The sequence below is a fragment of the Telopea speciosissima genome, chromosome 3, assembly GCF_018873765.1.
Source record: "Telopea speciosissima isolate NSW1024214 ecotype Mountain lineage chromosome 3, Tspe_v1, whole genome shotgun sequence".
NCBI lineage: Eukaryota > Viridiplantae > Streptophyta > Magnoliopsida > Proteales > Proteaceae > Telopea > Telopea speciosissima.
In genome coordinates, this window is record NC_057918.1 from 27,213,317 (window position 1) to 27,232,931 (window position 19,615).

Here is a 19,615-nt window from a genome sequence, read left to right on the forward strand (position 1 = left end):
GAGTCGGGAAAAAAAATGTACCAATTCGGCGAGATCTCGACTCGACTCGGTTTTTCCAAGGGCCAAGTTGGTACCGAGTTCCGAGTTTTAGTACCTTGCCCTCGAGGGGACAATTTCTAATTCTGTCAGTTGTAAGTATTACAACCCATCTAGCCCTCCTCAACTCAGCTACATAGAAGAATATGCCTAGATGCTTCAGTTCAACCTCCCACACTTATGTCATCACCGCCTCCGAATTGTTTCCATGGAATAGCACAGCCATCCAAAGCTGAAAATGAGCTGCATTACCCTTATGTGGAGGAATAATCACTTATACCACTTCCTTTACTTACTCAACCTGAATGTACAACCCAATCTCAGATTCAAAAGAACAAAACTTTGCTTATCATTTGCCTTTAGTTTCCTCAGAAAAGGAAAATGCAAAATTCGTTGGTCCCTTGATCTCTGATTGCAGAGGGAGTTTCTTTTGATGTAGATGCCCCCACATCAAGAATCTCAGCCTTTGAATATCACCTGGAACCTGGTGATGCAGTTGCAATCAAAGCCAAAGAGTGATGATCCAACTTTAGTTTCACAAGGTAAAGAATCCACGGAAGTAACTCTAGGTTTTATACTACGTATTTTCTCAGCATTCTTACACAGATGCAGCTCTCTTTTATAGCCATTTCAGCAGGCATTCTGCAGCTTCCTAATTCCTAAGGGCTGGCAAGGTTTATTATATCACTTTAATAAAGTATATACTTGACATAACGTAGAAACAAGACAGAGAGAAGAAGAGGAAGAAGAAGAAAGATTGACATGGTGGAGCGCCTAGAAGGCTTCTCCCTGGTGGACCTTAACTATAGTGCGCAGCTTCTGGTGAAAACTTTTTCTTTTAATCTTTTCAACTATCAATATCCAATAGGATCAGCTTCTAATAAACCATGCCATTGTTAATCATGGAAATAAGAAATGAAAATTAAAATGATGATCTATTAGAAAAATACCTCAGGAAGAACTCGAAAATAATGCAAGTCACCACCAATAATCTGAAATGGATGACCTTCTTTCCAGAACATGTCATTAGATATGTCGAACTGCCAAGCATTAACCTGATTACATTCATACAATTTCTCATAATAAATTAACCAAGCTACTACAACCTTATAAAGAAAATATCAAGGATGAAGCATAGGCCAATATATAAATAAAATTGAAAACAGAAAGGAAAAAAATAAATGTGGATAGAGTACACATAATATGCTCAGCACAGGGAATGGTGCCTCACTGTCATGCTTCGTGCATATCGGCTCACTAACATTGTGAATAATTATCCCATACACCACGCCAATGGAATACCCTTGTTTCATAGGCAGTTCTGACCCATTCAGTTAGAAGGTTATCTAGATTCATGAATCATGGCTAAGCTGATAGCCATGGAATAAAATCAGTAGGAAATAATGACCATGAGTCTATGACAACAACAGTGATAATGATGAGAAGCCTCTAATTTAATGAAAGAACCACTAATCAGGCTGGTTGTTGACTAGTTGGAATAGCCAAGTGCTGGAATACAAGGGCATAAGTCTAGGTGACCACTATATGTATAACAACGTAGATTGATAAATATTAATAGGATGAGCAATTTAAATTTTTTGAAATAAGCATGTTGCCCTGAAGCATATAGAAGTGGTGAGACATTTATTTTGAGTCCTCTGTTCTACGACCTTTCCAATCCTAAGGTGGATTGATGTCCTACATACAACCAAATCACAATAAATAACCATAGAATTAGATATTCATTTGTAACAAAGAAACAAATATAACTAACTGAATTTAAAAATCTGAAAATTTAATTTCTATTATCTACCATGTTTCCATTCTTATAAACAAGTTATGGCCAATTCCAAGAGTAACTTTTCATTTGTAGTGTACCCATTTTATATTTTGAATTGGAGTATAAATTGTCCTACTTTAAATTGCATATATGACAAGGAAGCATATTTGGAAAAGTTGATTGTGGAGAATAATCTAACCATATGATGGGGCTATTATCCACCATGGCTGGGTAGTTGTATGATTGACCAAGATACCATCGTTTTTTTATTTTTTTGGAAGACAACATACAAAATTTTAAATTGGAAGTTGTTTCCAAACTTTTGTACTCCATTTCAGTAATATATTTTCTTCTCTTTTTTTCTCCCCTTAAATTTTCTTTCACCTTTAAGACAATTCCTGAAAAAGCATCTTTCGTTGAAACAAACTGAAGTCTTAATAATCTGAACAGCAGTAATAGTTACAAGAGCAACGACATCAACAACAATGGCAATCGGAATAGCCTTGACGCAAATACACAAACCCGAAATAGCAAAAAACAAAGTGTGGGAATTGAAGCTGAGAAAATCAGAAACACAGGAGAAGATCATACCCGGGTTTGGAGGCTGCGGGGAGTAGATGATAAATGAGAGATAGCAGGAAGAGGAGCAAAGGCAGGGAAGAAAGCTCCGACAGCTACGATGGTGAGGAGAGCAAAGAAGAAAGTAGTGCCGCCTCGCTTCCTTGCCATTCTGAGCAAAACCACACGCACACCCACAGCACTTCCTCCGCTTGTCCTATCACTCAACCCAACGAGTCTTTGCATTGGCTATAGTTAGGTGAGTCGAAGCCGGCAGATCATATCAAAATCTTATTATTATTATTACAGGCAACAGGTTTTCTTCACGGCTGTCTACATCATGCATTCAACCGTTGGGATGATGGGACAGAAGAATGTGTTATTTACATTTCTACCCCCACTCCAATCCAATTGTTGAAAGGCACGAGTGCACGACCGTGTAGTGTGTAGATATGGCCGCGCAGAAAAAATACCAAAAAAAAAATTATTGAAGTATGAAAGAGAATTGCTGTCAGGCTGCGGACCTTGCACCGCTGCACCAATGGAAGGGCCAATGAGAACGCATCTAGGAAGAGTGGAATTTTCATTTCAGAGACCTTTATCCCTTGAGGTTCGCTGACCGGTATGGTTGTGCAGTTCCTCTCATAGGGGGCTGAAATGACCATTCCACCCCAATCGAATACGCTACCTGGGTGGGATCCGCCCCCTTTTATTAGAGGCACTAGGGAACCGTACTGGGCAGGGGAACCGTAGGTGATAAAAATTATCATTTCAAGGAAGAAATGTAATTATCTATGTGTTTGGGTGCAAGAACCACGTAACCTAACAACTTTTTTTGTTATTATTTGTTTTTTTTTGTAAGAACTTTTTCTCTTATTATTAGAGTTTGTATTTTAATGAGAGAGCGTGACCCCTGAACATGCGCGGGCCAATAAGAGCATGTGAGTTGGCATCATGGGGGTGGGGTGGTCATTTTGCCCCTTTGTCTTTAGGCGTGGGTGGTACACTCCCCCATTAATAATATGACCAAATGTTCTCAGTGTCGGGGGCGCTGGTTGCACCTAGACACATGGGGTAGGCAAAATGGCCCCCATACCTCCTGAATGGCATGAATACCCAGCCCAAGTTGCACTGCTGCATAGAGAACATCAACCCTATTAATATATACTATAATATATTATAATATATTAGTATTACAATAAAATAACATATTATAATATGCTACTCTCCAAATTCGGTTCGGTTTTGGTTTTGGAATTCGGTTCCTATACTTGATTCGGAATTGAACTAAGGATCGATCCTAAAATCTAATACTCAAATCTAATCAAATTTTATTCAGTTTGGCTTATTTGATCCGATTTCGGTTTTCGATTCCGGTTCTAATTTAACACCCTTGTTAAATGTACGTTATCAATAAAATAAAAAGTATTCTGCAACCCATAGTGAAGGAAATATCATAAATCTAAAATCATAATTACTCCATCCCCTATTTTACGAAGTTGATAATACACTCTTCACTGTTTCCAACACCTTTTCCATTTCATCTAATCAAGGAATTATGCCTTCTCCCTTAATCTGCGGGTGAAGGAAAACTCAAATTTTCAATGAAAATTTATTTTGGCTCACATTAGATTAATCATCAATAAAATGGATATAAGTCCTCTCTCATATGGACCCATTCATATCCATTACCCATGCTTATTGATGTGGTGTGAATGTGTAACTGATGTCAAAGGCTATCTCGCATTAAAAGACAAAATTATTAATAAAAGTGTTGAGCATAATGCTGTTATGGACCGGTTTGTAATAGTGTTTGGGTATAGTTCGATGAGCACCCGAGTCACCCGACTGATACCGTTACGTAACTAGCCCTTATAGGTTCATAGCATGCTAAGACAATTGACTTGTTTACAACCCCATTAGTCTCTGAATGAAAAATGTGTTCATGTCCAAACCTATAAGGTCCAATTTTCTAAATGGTTTATTATGATGCGAGACCTTAAATTTATGGGAATAGATTAGGCCGGACCAGTTTATTCACCGACCTCCTTAATATTGGGATCAGGATCGTCTTCAGGGAGTAGGGGAATGCCTAGGGCGCTGCCAACCGTTGGGTTGTGCCTAATACATCCCTAGGCATGCACTGAGATATGTGCGGTACAGCTCAACCACTAGATGCCTCTTGGTAGCACCTTGGGTGCATGCCTCCCTGGAGACGAGCTAAATTCCTAATATTGACCTTAAGAATATATTAATTTTATCCTTCGCAAGAAGAACCTAGGCTATATTAGATGATAAGAAAAGGAAACAATGAATTTGAAAATTTTATTTTGAAAAAAAGATCTCTACTTGGTGGTATTTCCTATGCCCTCTCACAGAACACTGTGAGCTGACGCCTTTGCCTCTTGGATAGATATTTATGCTTAATCACCCATTGGCCCCAACAGATTAATGCGACCAAGTAGAGATCTCTTGTGCATTTTTTAATTTGACTAGATTGTATCATTATAATTTTTGTCTTATTCAAAAAATTTTCCCCCTTTATTACTAAAAAATATATATATATATATATATTTTTTCCTTATCATCCTAACATAGCCGTAGGAGTTAGGAATCACATTGAAGGGTATATCTGTCATTTTCTATTGGCGGTGCTATTTTTATACCATATATCTGCTTCCCATTGTATCTATTTACCTTAAATTAGAGCAGCATCTCTTGTCCAATAAATAAACAAAATGGAACGAAGTCATAAGTTTGGAGCGTGAAGTATTGACGATTACCTCGGGACGGGGACGGGGACGGGGACGGGGAGGGGGAGGCCCTGAAACCTGCGATGCGCAATAGTATTACGTCTCCTTGTGCAAGTTAAAAACGCAACATCAGCGCTTCGAACCAGTTTCAATTTTCATCTTCCAACAGCAATCAAAATAACAAGGGAGATGGCTTGGAGGCGACTTCTTACGCAGGTCAGTTCTTATTTAACCATGTCTCGGTCATATGTTTGTTAGTGATGTTTCTGATTCTTTTGGGTTTTGGCAGATGCTTCCTCTGTCAATTCGAAAAACCTTTTTTTCCCACTGATTCTTCAAATTTCGTGTCTTTTTCTTTCTTTCACATTGTTGAAGAAACGATGCCAATGTTGTTTTGAGATTTTTGCAATCAAATTGGTATTTGACTACTGGAGGTTTTGGTGTCGAAGAAAAATCTTGATGTTTGAATATCTGTTTATGCCATTTGGCTGTTCCTAGAGCTCGAATGATGTCTTGGTTTCATATCTTTTTGCTATTTTGGTTTCACCTCCATTCCACATTAAGCGTGGAGTTTTTGGTGGTTACTGGTTGTTCCTAACCGATAAAATTGAGCTGGTCGAGCATTAGCAGGTAAGAAACGTAATGGAGCTGGTTGAAAACCGTGATTACGGGCTCCGAAGCTTATCTTTCCTCCTCCCCCACCCCACCCCCCCACCTAAAAACAGAGGTACAAAAAGAAAAAAAGTGACGGATTTTTTACTTAGCTCTTGGTTCCAGCTACTGATTTGAAGATACCCACCTCTTTGCCGTCGTTCTGTTGATAGTAAGAATATGGGTTCCCGGGGTGAGGTTGGTATTGAAGCCCTCTTGGAAGGATCTTCTACTGTTCAAACAGAGTAGTGTTAATTGCAGAGAAATTTTCCGGTGCATATTCAAGCTGGGTAACAAGAACATAGACACCTGTTTTGGAAATTGTGTAGGCTTTACAGAAAATATAACTGTTGGTTTTGGCAGACACGGATGGAATTGAAAAACATGGCAGAATCTTGAAAACTAAAGAATCAAAAGAATTGGAAATTGAGGTGTAATTGTTGCATAAAAAGGAGGAACACGAGAACAGAGAGAGGGCTTGGAACCTATTTAGGAATTGAGTGTATTGAAATTTGATTTCTTAATGCACATGGAGTTTTTCCTGAACTGAGAAGTAACGCCACAAATACTTTGATTGTGTTAGAAAATGTTTTCATGCTATTTACTTGCTTCCGTAATTGAAGTAGGCTAACCTTTTCTTTTTGGCCCTTATATTCTGTGTAATCAGTCTATATCCTGATTTGTAGATATATTCTGTTGTTTCATTTTAGCTCCGTATTCTGTTTACTGCAACAGGTCTCAAGACAGCAATCAGAGTTGAGGCAATTTAAAGATTTTTGTATTCGACCTCTTCTCCCTGTCCAAATATTCACAGGTAGTGGAGGAATGCTTATATCATTCACAGTTACGCCACCATGTATTATGAATTATCCATAACTTCCCCTTCACAGGATATGCCTGGCATTTTAGCTTAGTGGACGAAATTATCTTTAAGATATTATTTCTTGTTAGGTGTTAATCTTTTCTCAATTTTGAAAGTGGAACAGCTATCTTTGGTGTCATACCCTAGCTTTATTTATAGACATGTACTTCTTTTATTTAGATTATGGCTACAAGTTTCAATTTCTCATGTCATGCTTCGAAATGTCCTCCATTACTCAAGTTTTAATTTGTTCAAACTTATAGTTTATTCTCTGAATTTCTTAGATGCTGACGTGCGTATATAATGTAGTAGTGTTGTCTAATATACTGCTTTAAATGCAGCATTTTGACATTCACGTAGTGATTCTGAGATTAAAGTATATGGATCCGTTTGATTTCCTTAAGCAGTATATAGAACTTTGTTAAACCAAACAGACCAAATTCTTTACAACAACAACAAAAACATCAACAACATTGTCCATTCATTTGATCTACTCCTCCAACAATGTTCAACAGTTGAAGAGTTCAAACAGATTCATGCACAAATCATCCTCAGAGGAACACATCGACTCGCATTTCTGGCTGCAACACTTGTATCGATTTACAGCAGTTTTGGGCTTGTCACTGATGCCAGAATAGTCTTTTCTAGCATTCATATTGAATGCAGTTTTAATATATTACTCTGGAATTCCATCTTGAGAGCAAACCCTCTCTCATTGGCACTCCGAGGAGTCCCTCAAACTTTACCTCCAACTGTGTTATATGGGAATTTCCCCAGATGGGTTTACTTTCCCCTTAGTTGTAAGAGCTTGTGCTTCCTTGGGGAACTCTAAATTGTGCAAGATCATGCATACTCATGTTGTTCTGTTGGGTTTCCAGTTTCATCTTCAGCAACAGTTGAAGAGTCCAAACAGATTCATGCACAAATCATCCTCAGAGGAACACATCAACTCATTTTTCTGGCTGCAACACTTGTATCGATTTACAGCAGTTTTGGGCTTGTCACTGATGCCAGAATAGTCTTTTCTAGCATTCACATTGAATGCAGTTTTAATATATTACTCTGGAATTCCATCTTGAAAGCAAACCTCTCTCATTGGCACTCCGCGGAGTCCCTCAAACTTTACCTCCAAATGTGTCATATGGGAATTTCCCCAGATGGGTTTATTTTACCCTTAGTTGTAAGAGCTTGTGCTTCCTTGGGGAGCTCTAAATTGTGCAAGATCATGCATGCTCATGTTGTTCTGTTGGGTTTCCAGTTTCATCTTCATGTTGTAAATGAATTGATTGGGCTGTGTGCAAAGATTGGGCAGATGGGCTTTGCACGGCAATTGTTTGATAGGATGCCTCACAAGAGTTGTACTTCTTGGAATACTATGGTTTCAGATTTTTTTCTGGATTATGATTGTGATGGTGCTCTTGAGATATTTGGAATGTGATGGAACAGGAGGTGTTGGAGCCTAATCTTGTGACATGGAGGTCACTATTGTCGGCACATGCTCAATGTGGGAGGCATGAGGAAGTTTTAGGGCTATTTGGTGATATGAGAATGAGAGTCAATGGTGCTACTGCAGAAGCAGTTGCTGTTGTTTTGTCTGTTTGTGTAGATTTTGATGCACCCAAATACCCAATAAGGGTAAGGAAGTCCATGGATTGGTCATCAGGGGTGGTTTTGAAGGCTATGTGTTTGTGAAGAACAGCCTTATCTGTTTCTATGGTAAGCATGAAAATACTGAGGCTGCAAAGATGTAATTTTTGGAGATAAAAACCTTACTTGGTGAGTTGGAATGCATTGATTTCCTCCTTTGCTGAAGCTGGCTTTTTTGATCAGGCTTCTAAGCTTTTTTCACAGCTGGAGAATTTAAAAGAGCAGTTGATGAGACCTGATGTGGTAACTTGGGGTGCGTTGATTGGTGGGTTCTTCCACGGGATGGGCTGATGAAGTGATGAGTCGATGAAATTCTTTCATCAAATGCAGTATGTTAATGTGAAGCCCAATTCAGTCACAGTTGCCAGTATTTTATCAGTGTGTGCAGAGGTAGGAGCACTGCATCTTGGAAGGGAAATCCATAGCCATGTCATTAGAGCACTGATGGATAAAAACATTTTGGTAGGAAATGGACTGGTTAATATGTACACGAAGTGTGGGAATCTTAAAGAGGGGCGTTTTGTGTTTGATTGGATTAAAGGTAGAGATTTGATCTCTTGGAACACAATGATCATGGATTACGGAATGCAGGGTATTGGGAAGGATGCTTTAAGCACTTTCAAAGAGATGGTTAGAGCCGGAATGTAGCCCGATGGACTAACTTTTGTTGCTATTTTGTTGGCATGTAGCCATGCAGCTCTAGTCAATGAGGGTCACAAGCTATTTGATCAGATGATTGGGGAGTTCAAGCTTCCTCCTAAAATGGAGCATTATGCTTGTATGGTTGATCTTCTTGGGTGGAGTGGTCAACTGCAAGAGACAAGTGAGATTGTGAAAATGATGCCAATGGAACCCAATGAATGTGTTTGGGCCTTTGGGGTGCATTGTTGAACTCATGCAGGATGTATAGAAACACAGGTGGCTGAAGAGATTACATCTCAGATTTTCAGCCTTGAGTCAGAGACTACTGGGAGTTATTACATGTTGCTCTCCAATATCTATGCTGCATGTGGAAGATGGGAGGATTCCGCGAAAGTGAGATTGTTAGCAGGGTCAAAAGGGCTAGGAAAGCCCAGGCCAAAGCTGGATTGAGGTGCAGAAGGAAGTTTATGTGTTCTCAGCTGGGAATATCTCCCAACCAGGTTTGGATGAAGTATATGAAATCATTTAGGACTTGGGTACATGACAGGAGTTTTGTATTTTACAAGATGTGGAGGAGGAGAAGAAGCAGATGTTGTATGGGCACAGGAGAAGCTTGCAATTGCATTTGGACATTCCAAACTACCTTCTAGTATGCCCAGCGGGGTGATGAAGAATCTTTGAATCTGTGGTGATTGCCATAACTGGACCATAAGATGACAAAATGTGAAGTTATTGTTAGGGATGGCTGCCGTTTCCATCATTTCATGGATGGGTTGTGTTCTAGCAAGGATTACTGGTGAAAACTTTCTCTGTGCTTTATGCAGAATAGTTCATCTAAATTTGGCAGGAAAACAACATCAAAGTATTCAGTGCAAAAATACTAGACATGGAACGATTGGACCAGTTTAAGCACCGATTTGAAGTATCTGGATGATATTAGAGGCAAATTATTCGTCATTTGTCTCAAAAATTAAGGTGCATACTGGCTCAATGTGTTAAATTGCTCTGAACTGTGCTGCTTTGCCCCATACAAATTTAAGTGGTGGGGATTGCATCTTTTAGGAAAGGAGTTGGAGAGTTAATCTTTTTGTGCTGACTGGTGGTGGATAGTTGGGAAGATGAATTATCTCAAAATTTTGGAAAAGGAAGGCATGGCTCAGTGGGCATTGTTTTCTTTTTGGTTTCTAAGTTTTTGGATACATTTTACTATTTGTAGGCATTGAATGCACCTAGTATTACTTTATTTTTGTTTGATACCACCCTGCATTTGTCATGATTAAGAATTCAACATCCTTACATATCATCCTTTCTTTTGTTGGCCTTACACTTATTTGACTTCTCATTGAACTTTCCTTCACTCAAGCACAGTCTCTTTCCCTAAACTTATGATGTTTGGAAGGTTAGCTGTTCTTTAACATCACCAAACTTAGGTGCAGTCAAATAGATCTCTATTATGTTATACTCACTAGTAACTGGTGCTTATGCTTGCATTGTTGTTGGCTAGCCTTGCACAAAATCCTCTCAGCTGTGACTCTCTGCCCTGTCCATTGGTTGTTCTTTTGGCCACTTTTTGTCTCTGATTCTCATCTTTGGCCTAAGCTCGTTTGTTTTCTTTTCGATTTATTCCCGCTGTTCCTCCCTTTCCCCCTGTTTGAGATTGACCATTTCATGTATTCATATTGATTAATGGCCTGCATATGTTCCAGAAATTTGTATCATCTGGGTCAATGATCTCTTGGTATTTGCTTGGAGTGGTACCTCAGTGGGTATATTCTATATGATTGGAGATTAATTGTTTCAGACTTTAGAAATGAGATGATTCTCTCTTTATGGTATCCTATTTTTTCCCTATGTTATCTGCTTCTATTTGTTGCCTCAGCTGTAATCAACTCTGAACTTTTCAAGGTGGTTCAGTTTGTGGTCAGGCCTTATGGAGATGTGGGGTTTTTCGCCCGTTCTTTCTTTTAATCTTCTTAATAAAATAGAGAGTCATCCCATCTTTGGCTAGTAACCTTCTATTCATTCAATCATATACTTGCATAAGTTATAAAGCAATGAAACTAGTTTGCTCTTTGTAAATTGTCAGGCAGAGATATTCATGACTCTTTCTGTACAAAGCAAACCATGCATATTTGCAGCTGTCGCTTTGGTTTTTATTTTAAGAGTTGGTTATTTTGTTGATTACTTGTTCATCATATCTTTTCCTTTTGTCTGCAGAGAGTAGACTTTTGGATGTGCATCAAAGGCGTCTGTCAAGCTATGTTGGCACTTTAGCTTGGAGAGCACGTGAAGCAGATGGAGCAACTGATGCCACACTACTTAAAGAGCTTTACCGCCGAAGTGATCCAGAAGGAGTGATAAGACTATTTGAAAGTCAACCTTCACTACATTCCAATCCCACCGCACTTGCTGAATATGTTAAGGCATTAGTTAAAGTAGATAGGCTGGACGAAAGTGAATTACTCAAAACATTGCAAAGAGGTGGGTTAGGCACTGTTCCATTCTTTTGTTGTGAGAATTTTGATCCGCACTCTCATGTCTTATTGATGATTGTTGATGGTTTAATATGGTGACTATTAACAAAATAGTGACATATGTAGCTTGTAGATATTTTTATTTTAGTTTGTGGTTTGTTTATTACATGAGAGGATGGCTGCTTGAGTGCTTGTGTATCTGTATATCGTAGATTGTTGGTTAGTGTTTGTAGAGGATATCGGATGCAGGAACACTTCCTTGGACTGGCCCAAACCCGATGGGGATCCCAGATGGAGATGAACCGGGTCCAAATTTAGTTTTTGTTTAGTAGGATATCAAAGTTTATTTATTTATTTAGATCTAGATTTATCATTTGGATTTCGTGTCATCTTTTGTTTTACTTTCGATAGGCTAGGTAGTGGGAGAGTTTGATTTAGTGTTTGTTTCAGTTTTAGAGTCTAGATATGTGTCTTTATTTCCCTATTTAAATACAAGGTTGTAACCAACGAAAATTGCAGTCTTTTGAAAGAAAGAATTTTGGGTTGTTAATGTTAACTGGTGTAGTGCATCTACTGGCTGTGTGGCTGTGTGGCTGCCTTCTCCTTCTTCTCTACCCATCTTAGCTCTTCTTCTATTCTTCTTCTTTCTTCAACCCTATTCTGTTCTAGTGGTACTAACAGTACCCTTGTTTTAATTTTGATCTTTCTCCTCCCTTACTTTTCCCTTCTCAGATTTTAGGAATATGAAGCCCTTTCATAGGTGATTCAAATCTTCTTAGACCCAAACTCAAAAGCCCTTTGATCTTATAGTTAGCATACCTGCAACTTGCTGGTACTGTTACTGCCAGTCCACGATTTTAGAGATCAACAGTTGACGATTAGAACTAAATTTGGTTGGAATCAATGGGGTTAGGTGAATCGATTTCCTACCTGAAATTTCAGGCCCATCGAAGGATCCTAGGGTGAGTTATTGCTCCCGCAGTTGATGGATTTCTGCCTCCTGGTTTTAAGCCCAAAAGGTTGAAGACAAATCTGGGTTCATCCCCATGATTTGTTTATTTCCTTATTTTATCTCCCTCTTTCCATAATTGCCCCTCTCTACCATAGTTGTCAAGGTATCGCCTAGGCGTCCTAGTACCTTGATCGCCTAGGCAGGCACCTTGTACACCTTGGTCGTCTTGTTGGTGTCACCTTGCGTCTAGCCCCCTCCAACGCCTTGGGTTGCCTAGAGGCCCTAGACGCCTAGACAACTATGCTCTCTACCTTTCTTATCCTCTTCTATCCTTATTGTCATTTTTCCTCCAAGTCTACCCCTATTCAATAAATCTATACCCTTTCATATCTTTCTTCTTTTATTCCTTATTAACCCTTTAGGATTCCTCTTATTTACAATTCTGCCATTATTCTTATAAACTTCAAAAATATTTACTGCATGTGCCACTAAGCTCTGATTTGAGTCTTCTATTGCTTGGGTGGGACCCATAAGCAAGCCCAAGTAGGTTTTGTGACCCAGGTTCTGCATCAATGTCTTTGGAGGTTGACATTGGAATTGCGCTTAGAAATTCCAATAATTTGAAGCAGAAGTGAAGATACACTAGGTAAAAACTTAGATCAGGTTCTTCAATTGGCATACGAAAAGGGAGATATTATCCTAAAGTTATAGCAACATTGCCCTATTGGAATTTGGAATTACTTTCCGTCGTAGTATTTAACTGATGTGAATTTATTGCCTACTGTTTGCTTATACAAACAATGCTTCACGTTTGCGGTACAAATTTGCTGAGAATAATATGTTATACATGTTATGCTGTTTGAGTTGTCCTATTATCCTTATTTATTTAATAGTCCTTATATATAATAGGTTTCTCTTATCATTGCTAAATCATCTTGTTGTCTATGTGCTTTACTGTTAAAGCTTAGCTAATCTTTATTGTGATTGTTATTTGATTATAACTGTAGCAAGCCCATGAGATTTCTCTACTGATTTGCTCAAAGTCTTGTACAAAGTGTTCACACTTGGCCTTGCCATGTATTGCCAAATTAGCTTTTCTTGATTTATTTATTTTGATGGGAGCGGCGAGGAACGTGAAAGAATGAAATATCCGATCCTATTTGTCCATTCTGCCCTTCTCCTGATGGGTTGTGATTTTGGCGCCCTTCTCTCTATGCAAAGTTTTGTGAGTGAACCTCGTCCTCAATGAAGGAAGAAGGATGGAATATACTGATTTTAGGAGACTGCTTCTCCACTTTTATTGGAATATACAAGGTTCTGTCCCTTAAATTGAGTTTCAAATTATTGAAAAGGTTGATCTTAAATTTTTTTATATTGGAGAATAATTCCTGATGACGGTGGGCCTTGGTGGAATCGTAAGGTTGCTCCATTGTGACCAAGTGGTCACGGGTTCAAGTCTGGAAACAGCCTCTTTGTGAAAGCAGGGGTAAGGCTGTGTACATTATGACCCTCCCCAGACTGGCGGGAACCTCGTGCACTGGGTATGCCATTTTATTTTTGGAGAATAATTCCTGATTTGTTGCTAACTAGATTTTGGCTCTTTTGGAGGTTTCAACTTTTGTCTTTGATTTCTATATTGATTCTTATCTCGAGAATAAGTACCATTGGCTCTTTGTTTCTGACTTTTTGTCAGCATTATGTGTTTGGTTTTATTAGTAAAGATGGGAAGTTTAGTTCATCTTGACTTGTGTTCTTATTTTTGGTTTATGTTGCAACTTGTTATGGAAAATATTTACTGAAACCGCGTGCAGGAATCACAGGAACTTCTAGTGCACCAGGGGAGGAAGAAAGTATAGGTGGCCTTTCAGCTTTCAGAAATGTGGGGAGGCCTACAAAAGATGGTATACTTGGAACTGCCAGTGTACCTATTCATATGGTGGCATCGGAAAGTGGGAATTTCAAAGACCAGTTGTGGCGTACATTTCGCACTATTGCATTAGCGTTTCTCTTAATTTCAGGAGTTGGAGCGCTCATTGAGGACAGGGGAATCAGTAAAGGTATTAGCATTCTTCATGATTCTTACATGCTTATTTTGGACAGTGGTTGAGAATTGAGATCTATTGTGAATGGATGAAGAGTTCCTCTTTGATATTTATTGTCTCCAGGGCTTGGACTAAATGAAGAAGTGCAGCCCAGCATGGAATCTAACACAAAATTTAGTGATGTAAAGGGTGTTGATGAGGCTAAAGCTGAGCTTGAGGAAATTGTACATTATCTTCGAGATCCTAAGGTAAATGCTTTGTTGAATTGATGTCCCTGAAACCTTCCATAGTTAACTGTTTTCCGTTTCTGAGCATTACGGACAAAACATTTCACTGTCTTGTTCTTTTCGAAGCTGTAAACCTTGCAGCTAATGTTTGAGATTAAATTCCATCACATCAGAAGATTCTATTGGTAATCATAGTCCGATCTTCTACCTATTTATCTACATATCTATCTGCATGATCAGTCATGTTTGGGAAGCTAGCACTGAGTGCAAATTTTCCTTCCATCATCATTTATTTACTATTACGAGGAAACTGTCCTTTTCTATGCTAGTTCTTCCATGCAAAGAATAAGCCATTAAAAGGAAAATATCGTTTTGAAACTGCAAGGTATGGCAGAAATTTGTCCTTGGATGGCTCTAGGTGATTTGAACAGTTCCATGCATACGTACAAGTCATTTTATCTGGTTTTCACTACATTATTAATTGTTTCTATATTTCTAATTTTGAAAAGTAAGTGGGAGAAGAATCTGCTTCAAGCAAACCTTAAATTTTGGGATTTTTTTCAAAGAGGACAGCCACTGTCGAATGGAGGAAGAACAATCAAAGTTTTTCCTTTTATTAATGTTTCGGTTACTAAAGCCATAGACCCTCGCAATCACCATTATGTTATGGAATTTACTACCTTGACCTATTAAGGTTTTATTGTCTGATAATATGTTCACAGTCAAGATAAAAGATTTGAATTCATTTGTTTTATGTAGGGGTTAAAGTTTATATCATGTACAATCAAGGGATAGCTCTAGGTCCATGTTCCAAGCCCATTGTTGGATAATTTCCATCTAAAAGATTATACAGTCAAGGAGATTGAGCATGATCCAGATGATAGGTAATGTAGCTCTAGATAGGAGAAGATCCTACTAGAGGCCAAGCAACAGGATCGAAAGGGGGCTGCTGGTTCGAATGGGCAGAATTGGGTAATTTAGGGCAGAATTAGGGTTAAGTTTATGAGAATGGAGCTAAATCTTATATGGTTTTAATAGGCAGGTCTTAGGGAATCTAATAAGCTAGGTTTGATTAGGTTTAGATAAGGATTTGAAATTTCAGAAATTAGGGTTAGCGTTTCGGGTTTTGGGAAATAGAAAAGGGAATGAAATTAGGGCTTGGGATGGGATTTTGGGGCAGGGCTTTGGATCGAGTATAGGGGACAGTGGGAGGGAGGTTCGAACCAAGTCTGGGCTGGTTCTGATGGCTAGATTAGGCTGTGGAAATTTTAGGGTTTGTGGGGCTTTAATGGAGGTTAGGGAAATTTAGGTTTTAATTGAGGGAAGGGGCTGTGGGCTAGTTCAAGTATAAGAGATGGTATGAGGGAGCTGTGGTCTGAATTTGGTTGAAATCTGATAATGGATGAAGGTTGGGTGAAGCTTAGATGACCTAGGGTTTCTGGGAATCGATTGGGATGGGGTAGGTTTGGGTTGGAGGATTAGAAGAAGAAGGGAATGACTGAAAATATTAAAGAACTTACTGGAATTGCAGATTCTTCAATGGCAGCAACTGAGAACTTAGAAGGATAGAACCACCTTCAAAGTTAGAGATCCTCACCGTCACGGCTCAAGGAGTCGTAGGAAATCCACTTACCCTTTCCACCTTGATAGAACCACAAGACAAAACACTCTAAAGAGCAGTAGCAGCAACAATCGGCAGCAGCGCAATTCTATTTTTTTAAATTCATCAATTGTGGGGGAGCCTCCCACGATTTAATATTTATAATTGAAGGCTAATAGCCAAATCCTAATACAATCTAAACGCTTCCCTCACTTAAATCGTGGAAGGGTAGGAATAAACAACTTAAAACCAATTAAAACACTTAAACTCGAAGATTCCTAAGTAACCAATAGGATATAAGACCTTATCAACCAATAGGAACATTTCACTTAAATTGGACCAGTGGTTCAATCGGTTCAATTTAAAACACTAAAACATGAAAAATAAACTAAGTATTGGGCTAATCCCGTATGCAACCTATGTACCCCTAGTTTAGGCCCATTAAAGTGGCCTATTATTACATAGAAAACCCTTGGGATCAAAGGCCCAACATATGTATATATCCCAACCCTAGACTTATTTCTAAAGAAATAAGCCCATTTCGATGATGAATCTGCATCAATAGGTGCCCCCCCCTCCCCCAATGAAAGGAAAAAAGTAATGAAAAAAAATAAGCATTACAAAGAAGTTCTGGCTCTCCAATTTCTGCCACAAGGCATACTAGGTGGGCCAATCCTATTGTTACAGTGGGATCCACTTAGTAATGTTGTGGGACCCACCGAAAGGGGATGTCATATTGGGCACTACTTACAATTGGTGTTTTCCTTCCTTATTCGTCAATGATGCTCTAAAGAAGCATCCTAGTTCTGCCCCTGCTGAACAATCAGTGTTTTTATAATGTTGCTTATTGTTTCTTCTACATGGGGTCCATTTGGCCCTAATCTCCGTATTAGTTATCAAGATGATAATGACATGAAATGGAGAAAATAGTAAAGGATTGAGAAATGACTCATTTCTAATGTCTTTACCTTGTTCTTGTTCTAAACTTGAATCTTTCTTAATCATGGTTTCTGATCACTTATTAATCTCCATGTCTCTATCCCCAGTTTTTTGTCCTCATAGTATGATTAATTTAGTGTTGCAGATATAACTGTTCCTTGATGACAGTACTAGGTTAATTTCTTATCTGGTATACTTTAGTGATAACCAGCTTTTCAACTCTGTGGTCCTGTAATATCCCCCAACGCGCCACCCCCAAGACTTCTGCCCCTCGGGGGGAGTGGTGAGGGACACATTTGTCTATGCTGTAGTAGAATGTAAGGTGATCAGCTTTCTTTATCTTGGTTTTTGGTTGTTGCAGCGCTTCACTCGTCTTGGAGGCAAGCTCCCCAAGGGTGTATTGCTCGTTGGCCCACCTGGAACAGGTAAGACTATGTTGGCAAGGGCCATTGCTGGAGAAGCGGGAGTGCCTTTCTTCTCATGCAGCGGCAGTGAGTTCGAGGAGATGTTTGTGGGTGTGGGAGCAAGGAGAGTGAGGGATCTTTTTGCAGCGGCCAAGAAGCGTTCTCCCTGTATAATTTTCATTGATGAAATCGATGCAATAGGAGGGAGTCGTAATCCGAAGGACCAACAGTACATGAAAATGACTTTGAATCAGTTGCTCGTCGAACTGGATGGTTTCAAACAAAATGAAGGGATTATTGTCATTGCTGCAACCAACTTCCCAGAATCATTGGACAAAGCGCTGGTTAGACCTGGGCGGTTTGACCGCCACATAGTTGTTCCCAATCCAGATGTAGAAGGACGGCGGCAGATCATGGAATCTCACATGTCCAAGGTACTCTACATCTCCACCATGAGCTGTTAATAGAAAATTGGTACATGATGTTGATGTGCTTTATCTGTGGGGCCTGGCCTCCAATGTGGTGCCAGAGGAAATGAACATTTGGTGCCATATTGGTTCACTTAACGAATCCCATAAATTATTTACCAGCATTCCTTGGTGAATATCCAGATATACAGTCTCTTGGCTGGGCAAAGTTAAAGTGCCTGCCAAGTGATGCATTCATGTTAAGTGTACCAACTGGTAGACCTTATGTTCTACCGTAGGAGCGACTTGATTATATCAATTTCTTTTTTTAGCCAAACTTGCTTCTTATTACAAATTTCTTAACCCAAATACTGTTCTGCAGGTGCTCAAGGCTGATGATGTTGATCTGATGATCATTGCCAGAGGCACACCTGGGTTTTCAGGTGCAGATCTTGCAAACTTGGTGAATATTGCTGCTCTCAAGGCTGCAATGGATGGTGCTAAAGCAGTGAGCATGGCTGATTTAGAGTATGCCAAGGACAAAATCATGATGGGAAGTGAGCGCAAATCAGCTGTAATATCCAATGAATCACGGAAGTTGACAGCTTTCCATGAGGGCGGTCATGCCCTTGTGGCCATCCATACTGATGGTGCTCTTCCAGTTCACAAGGCAACCATCGTTCCGCGAGGGATGTCTCTTGGCATGGTTGCGCAGTTGCCTGACAAGGATGAGACAAGTATTTCACGCAAACAGATGCTTGCTCGGCTGGATGTATGCATGGGTGGGCGGGTTGCAGAAGAGCTCATCTTTGGAGAGAACGAAGTTACCTCTGGAGCATCTCAGGATCTAAAACAAGCAACATCTTTGGCAAGAGCAATGGTGACAAAGTATGGAATGAGCAGAGAGGTTGGGCTTGTTTCTCATGACTATGATGACAATGGGAAGAGTATGAGCACTGAGACAAGACTTCTCATTGAGGAGGAGGTTAGAGAGTTCTTGGATAGGGCCTACAATAATGCAAAAACCATTTTGACAACCCACAACAAGGAGCTGCATGCACTGGCTAATGCTCTGCTTGAGCAGGAAACCCTTACAGGGAATCAGATCAAAGCTTTGCTTGCGCAGGTCAACTCCCAGCGGCAGCTGCAAGTGCAACAGCAGGTTGTTTCATCACAAGGTAGTTCAAAATCTGCACCTGTACCTCCTACACCTGCTGCTGCTGCTGCAACGGCTGCAGCTGCCGCTGCTGCAACAGCTGCAGCAAAGGCCCAAGGTGTTGCTCCTGTGGGATCCTAGTGCAAGTGGTGCTGGTAAGATTCAGATACCCAGTTACACCATATTGAATTTGATTTGCATATAGTAATTAATCCTACAAGATTTATCATCTTTGAAAGGAAGGGGCAAAGCCCTTAAAAGTTGTAGTTGCTTGTTGTCTCTTCATGTAATCACTATTCCGTGAATTTAAGGTGAACAAAAGCTGTAGAAAGTACTGACAGTAAGTTTACCAATCAATTTTAGAAGCTGAGGAGTGAACTCTGTAACCTATTGGTTTCATGCTGCCTTCATTTTATTTGGAAGTTGACCCAACCAAGGGAAAAAGAAGTTTTTAAATGAAGATTGCCCCCGAAACACATTTTCTA

At 39.5% G+C, this 19,615-nt stretch overlaps 2 protein-coding genes across 6 annotated transcripts in view; one reads left to right on the forward strand and one right to left on the reverse strand.

The window, feature by feature from the left end:
• Window positions 1-2,654, reverse strand: part of LOC122654446 (beta-galactosidase 17) — a 72,292-nt gene extending 69,638 nt beyond the window's left edge. For both annotated transcript variants that reach the window (XM_043848533.1, XM_043848532.1), the window contains exons 1-2: window positions 2,408-2,654; window positions 987-1,091 (exon numbers count right to left, since the gene is read on the reverse strand). In XM_043848533.1, the coding sequence (XP_043704468.1) occupies window positions 987-1,091; window positions 2,408-2,620 (318 nt within the window). In that variant the 5' untranslated portion in view covers window positions 2,621-2,654. The remainder of the gene's footprint in view (window positions 1-986; window positions 1,092-2,407) is intronic.
• A 2,535-nt stretch (window positions 2,655-5,189) lies between these two features.
• On the forward strand, window positions 5,190-19,615 carry LOC122655738 (ATP-dependent zinc metalloprotease FTSH 5, mitochondrial-like). 4 transcript variants are annotated; one of them, XM_043850042.1, is made up of 8 exons: window positions 5,190-5,343; window positions 6,514-6,592; window positions 9,516-9,520; window positions 11,149-11,410; window positions 14,167-14,412; window positions 14,521-14,645; window positions 17,525-18,001; window positions 18,357-19,615. In XM_043850042.1, the coding sequence occupies exons 1-8, from the start codon at window positions 5,317-5,319 to the stop codon at window positions 19,269-19,271; spliced, it is 2,136 nt and encodes a 711-aa protein (XP_043705977.1). In that variant the 5' UTR covers window positions 5,190-5,316; the 3' UTR covers window positions 19,272-19,615. The 4 variants fall into 4 exon arrangements, with proteins under 4 accessions (XP_043705977.1, XP_043705975.1, XP_043705978.1 ...); XM_043850040.1 differs by lacking the exon at window positions 9,516-9,520 and having other exon boundaries at window positions 6,514-6,601; window positions 11,147-11,410; XM_043850043.1 differs by lacking the exon at window positions 9,516-9,520 and having other exon boundaries at window positions 6,514-6,601; window positions 11,147-11,410; window positions 14,176-14,412.

Bases quoted from the DNA above. Each gene is read 5' to 3' on its own strand.
- LOC122655738 (XM_043850040.1), top strand. From the start codon at position 5,317: ATGGCTTGGAGGCGACTTCTTACGCAG. The intron at 5,344-6,513 runs GTCAGTTCTTAT...TTACTGCAACAG, and splicing joins GGAGGCGACTTCTTACGCAG to GTCTCAAGACAGCAATCAGA. The intron at 14,646-17,524 runs GTAAATGCTTTG...TGGTTGTTGCAG, and splicing joins ATTATCTTCGAGATCCTAAG to CGCTTCACTCGTCTTGGAGG.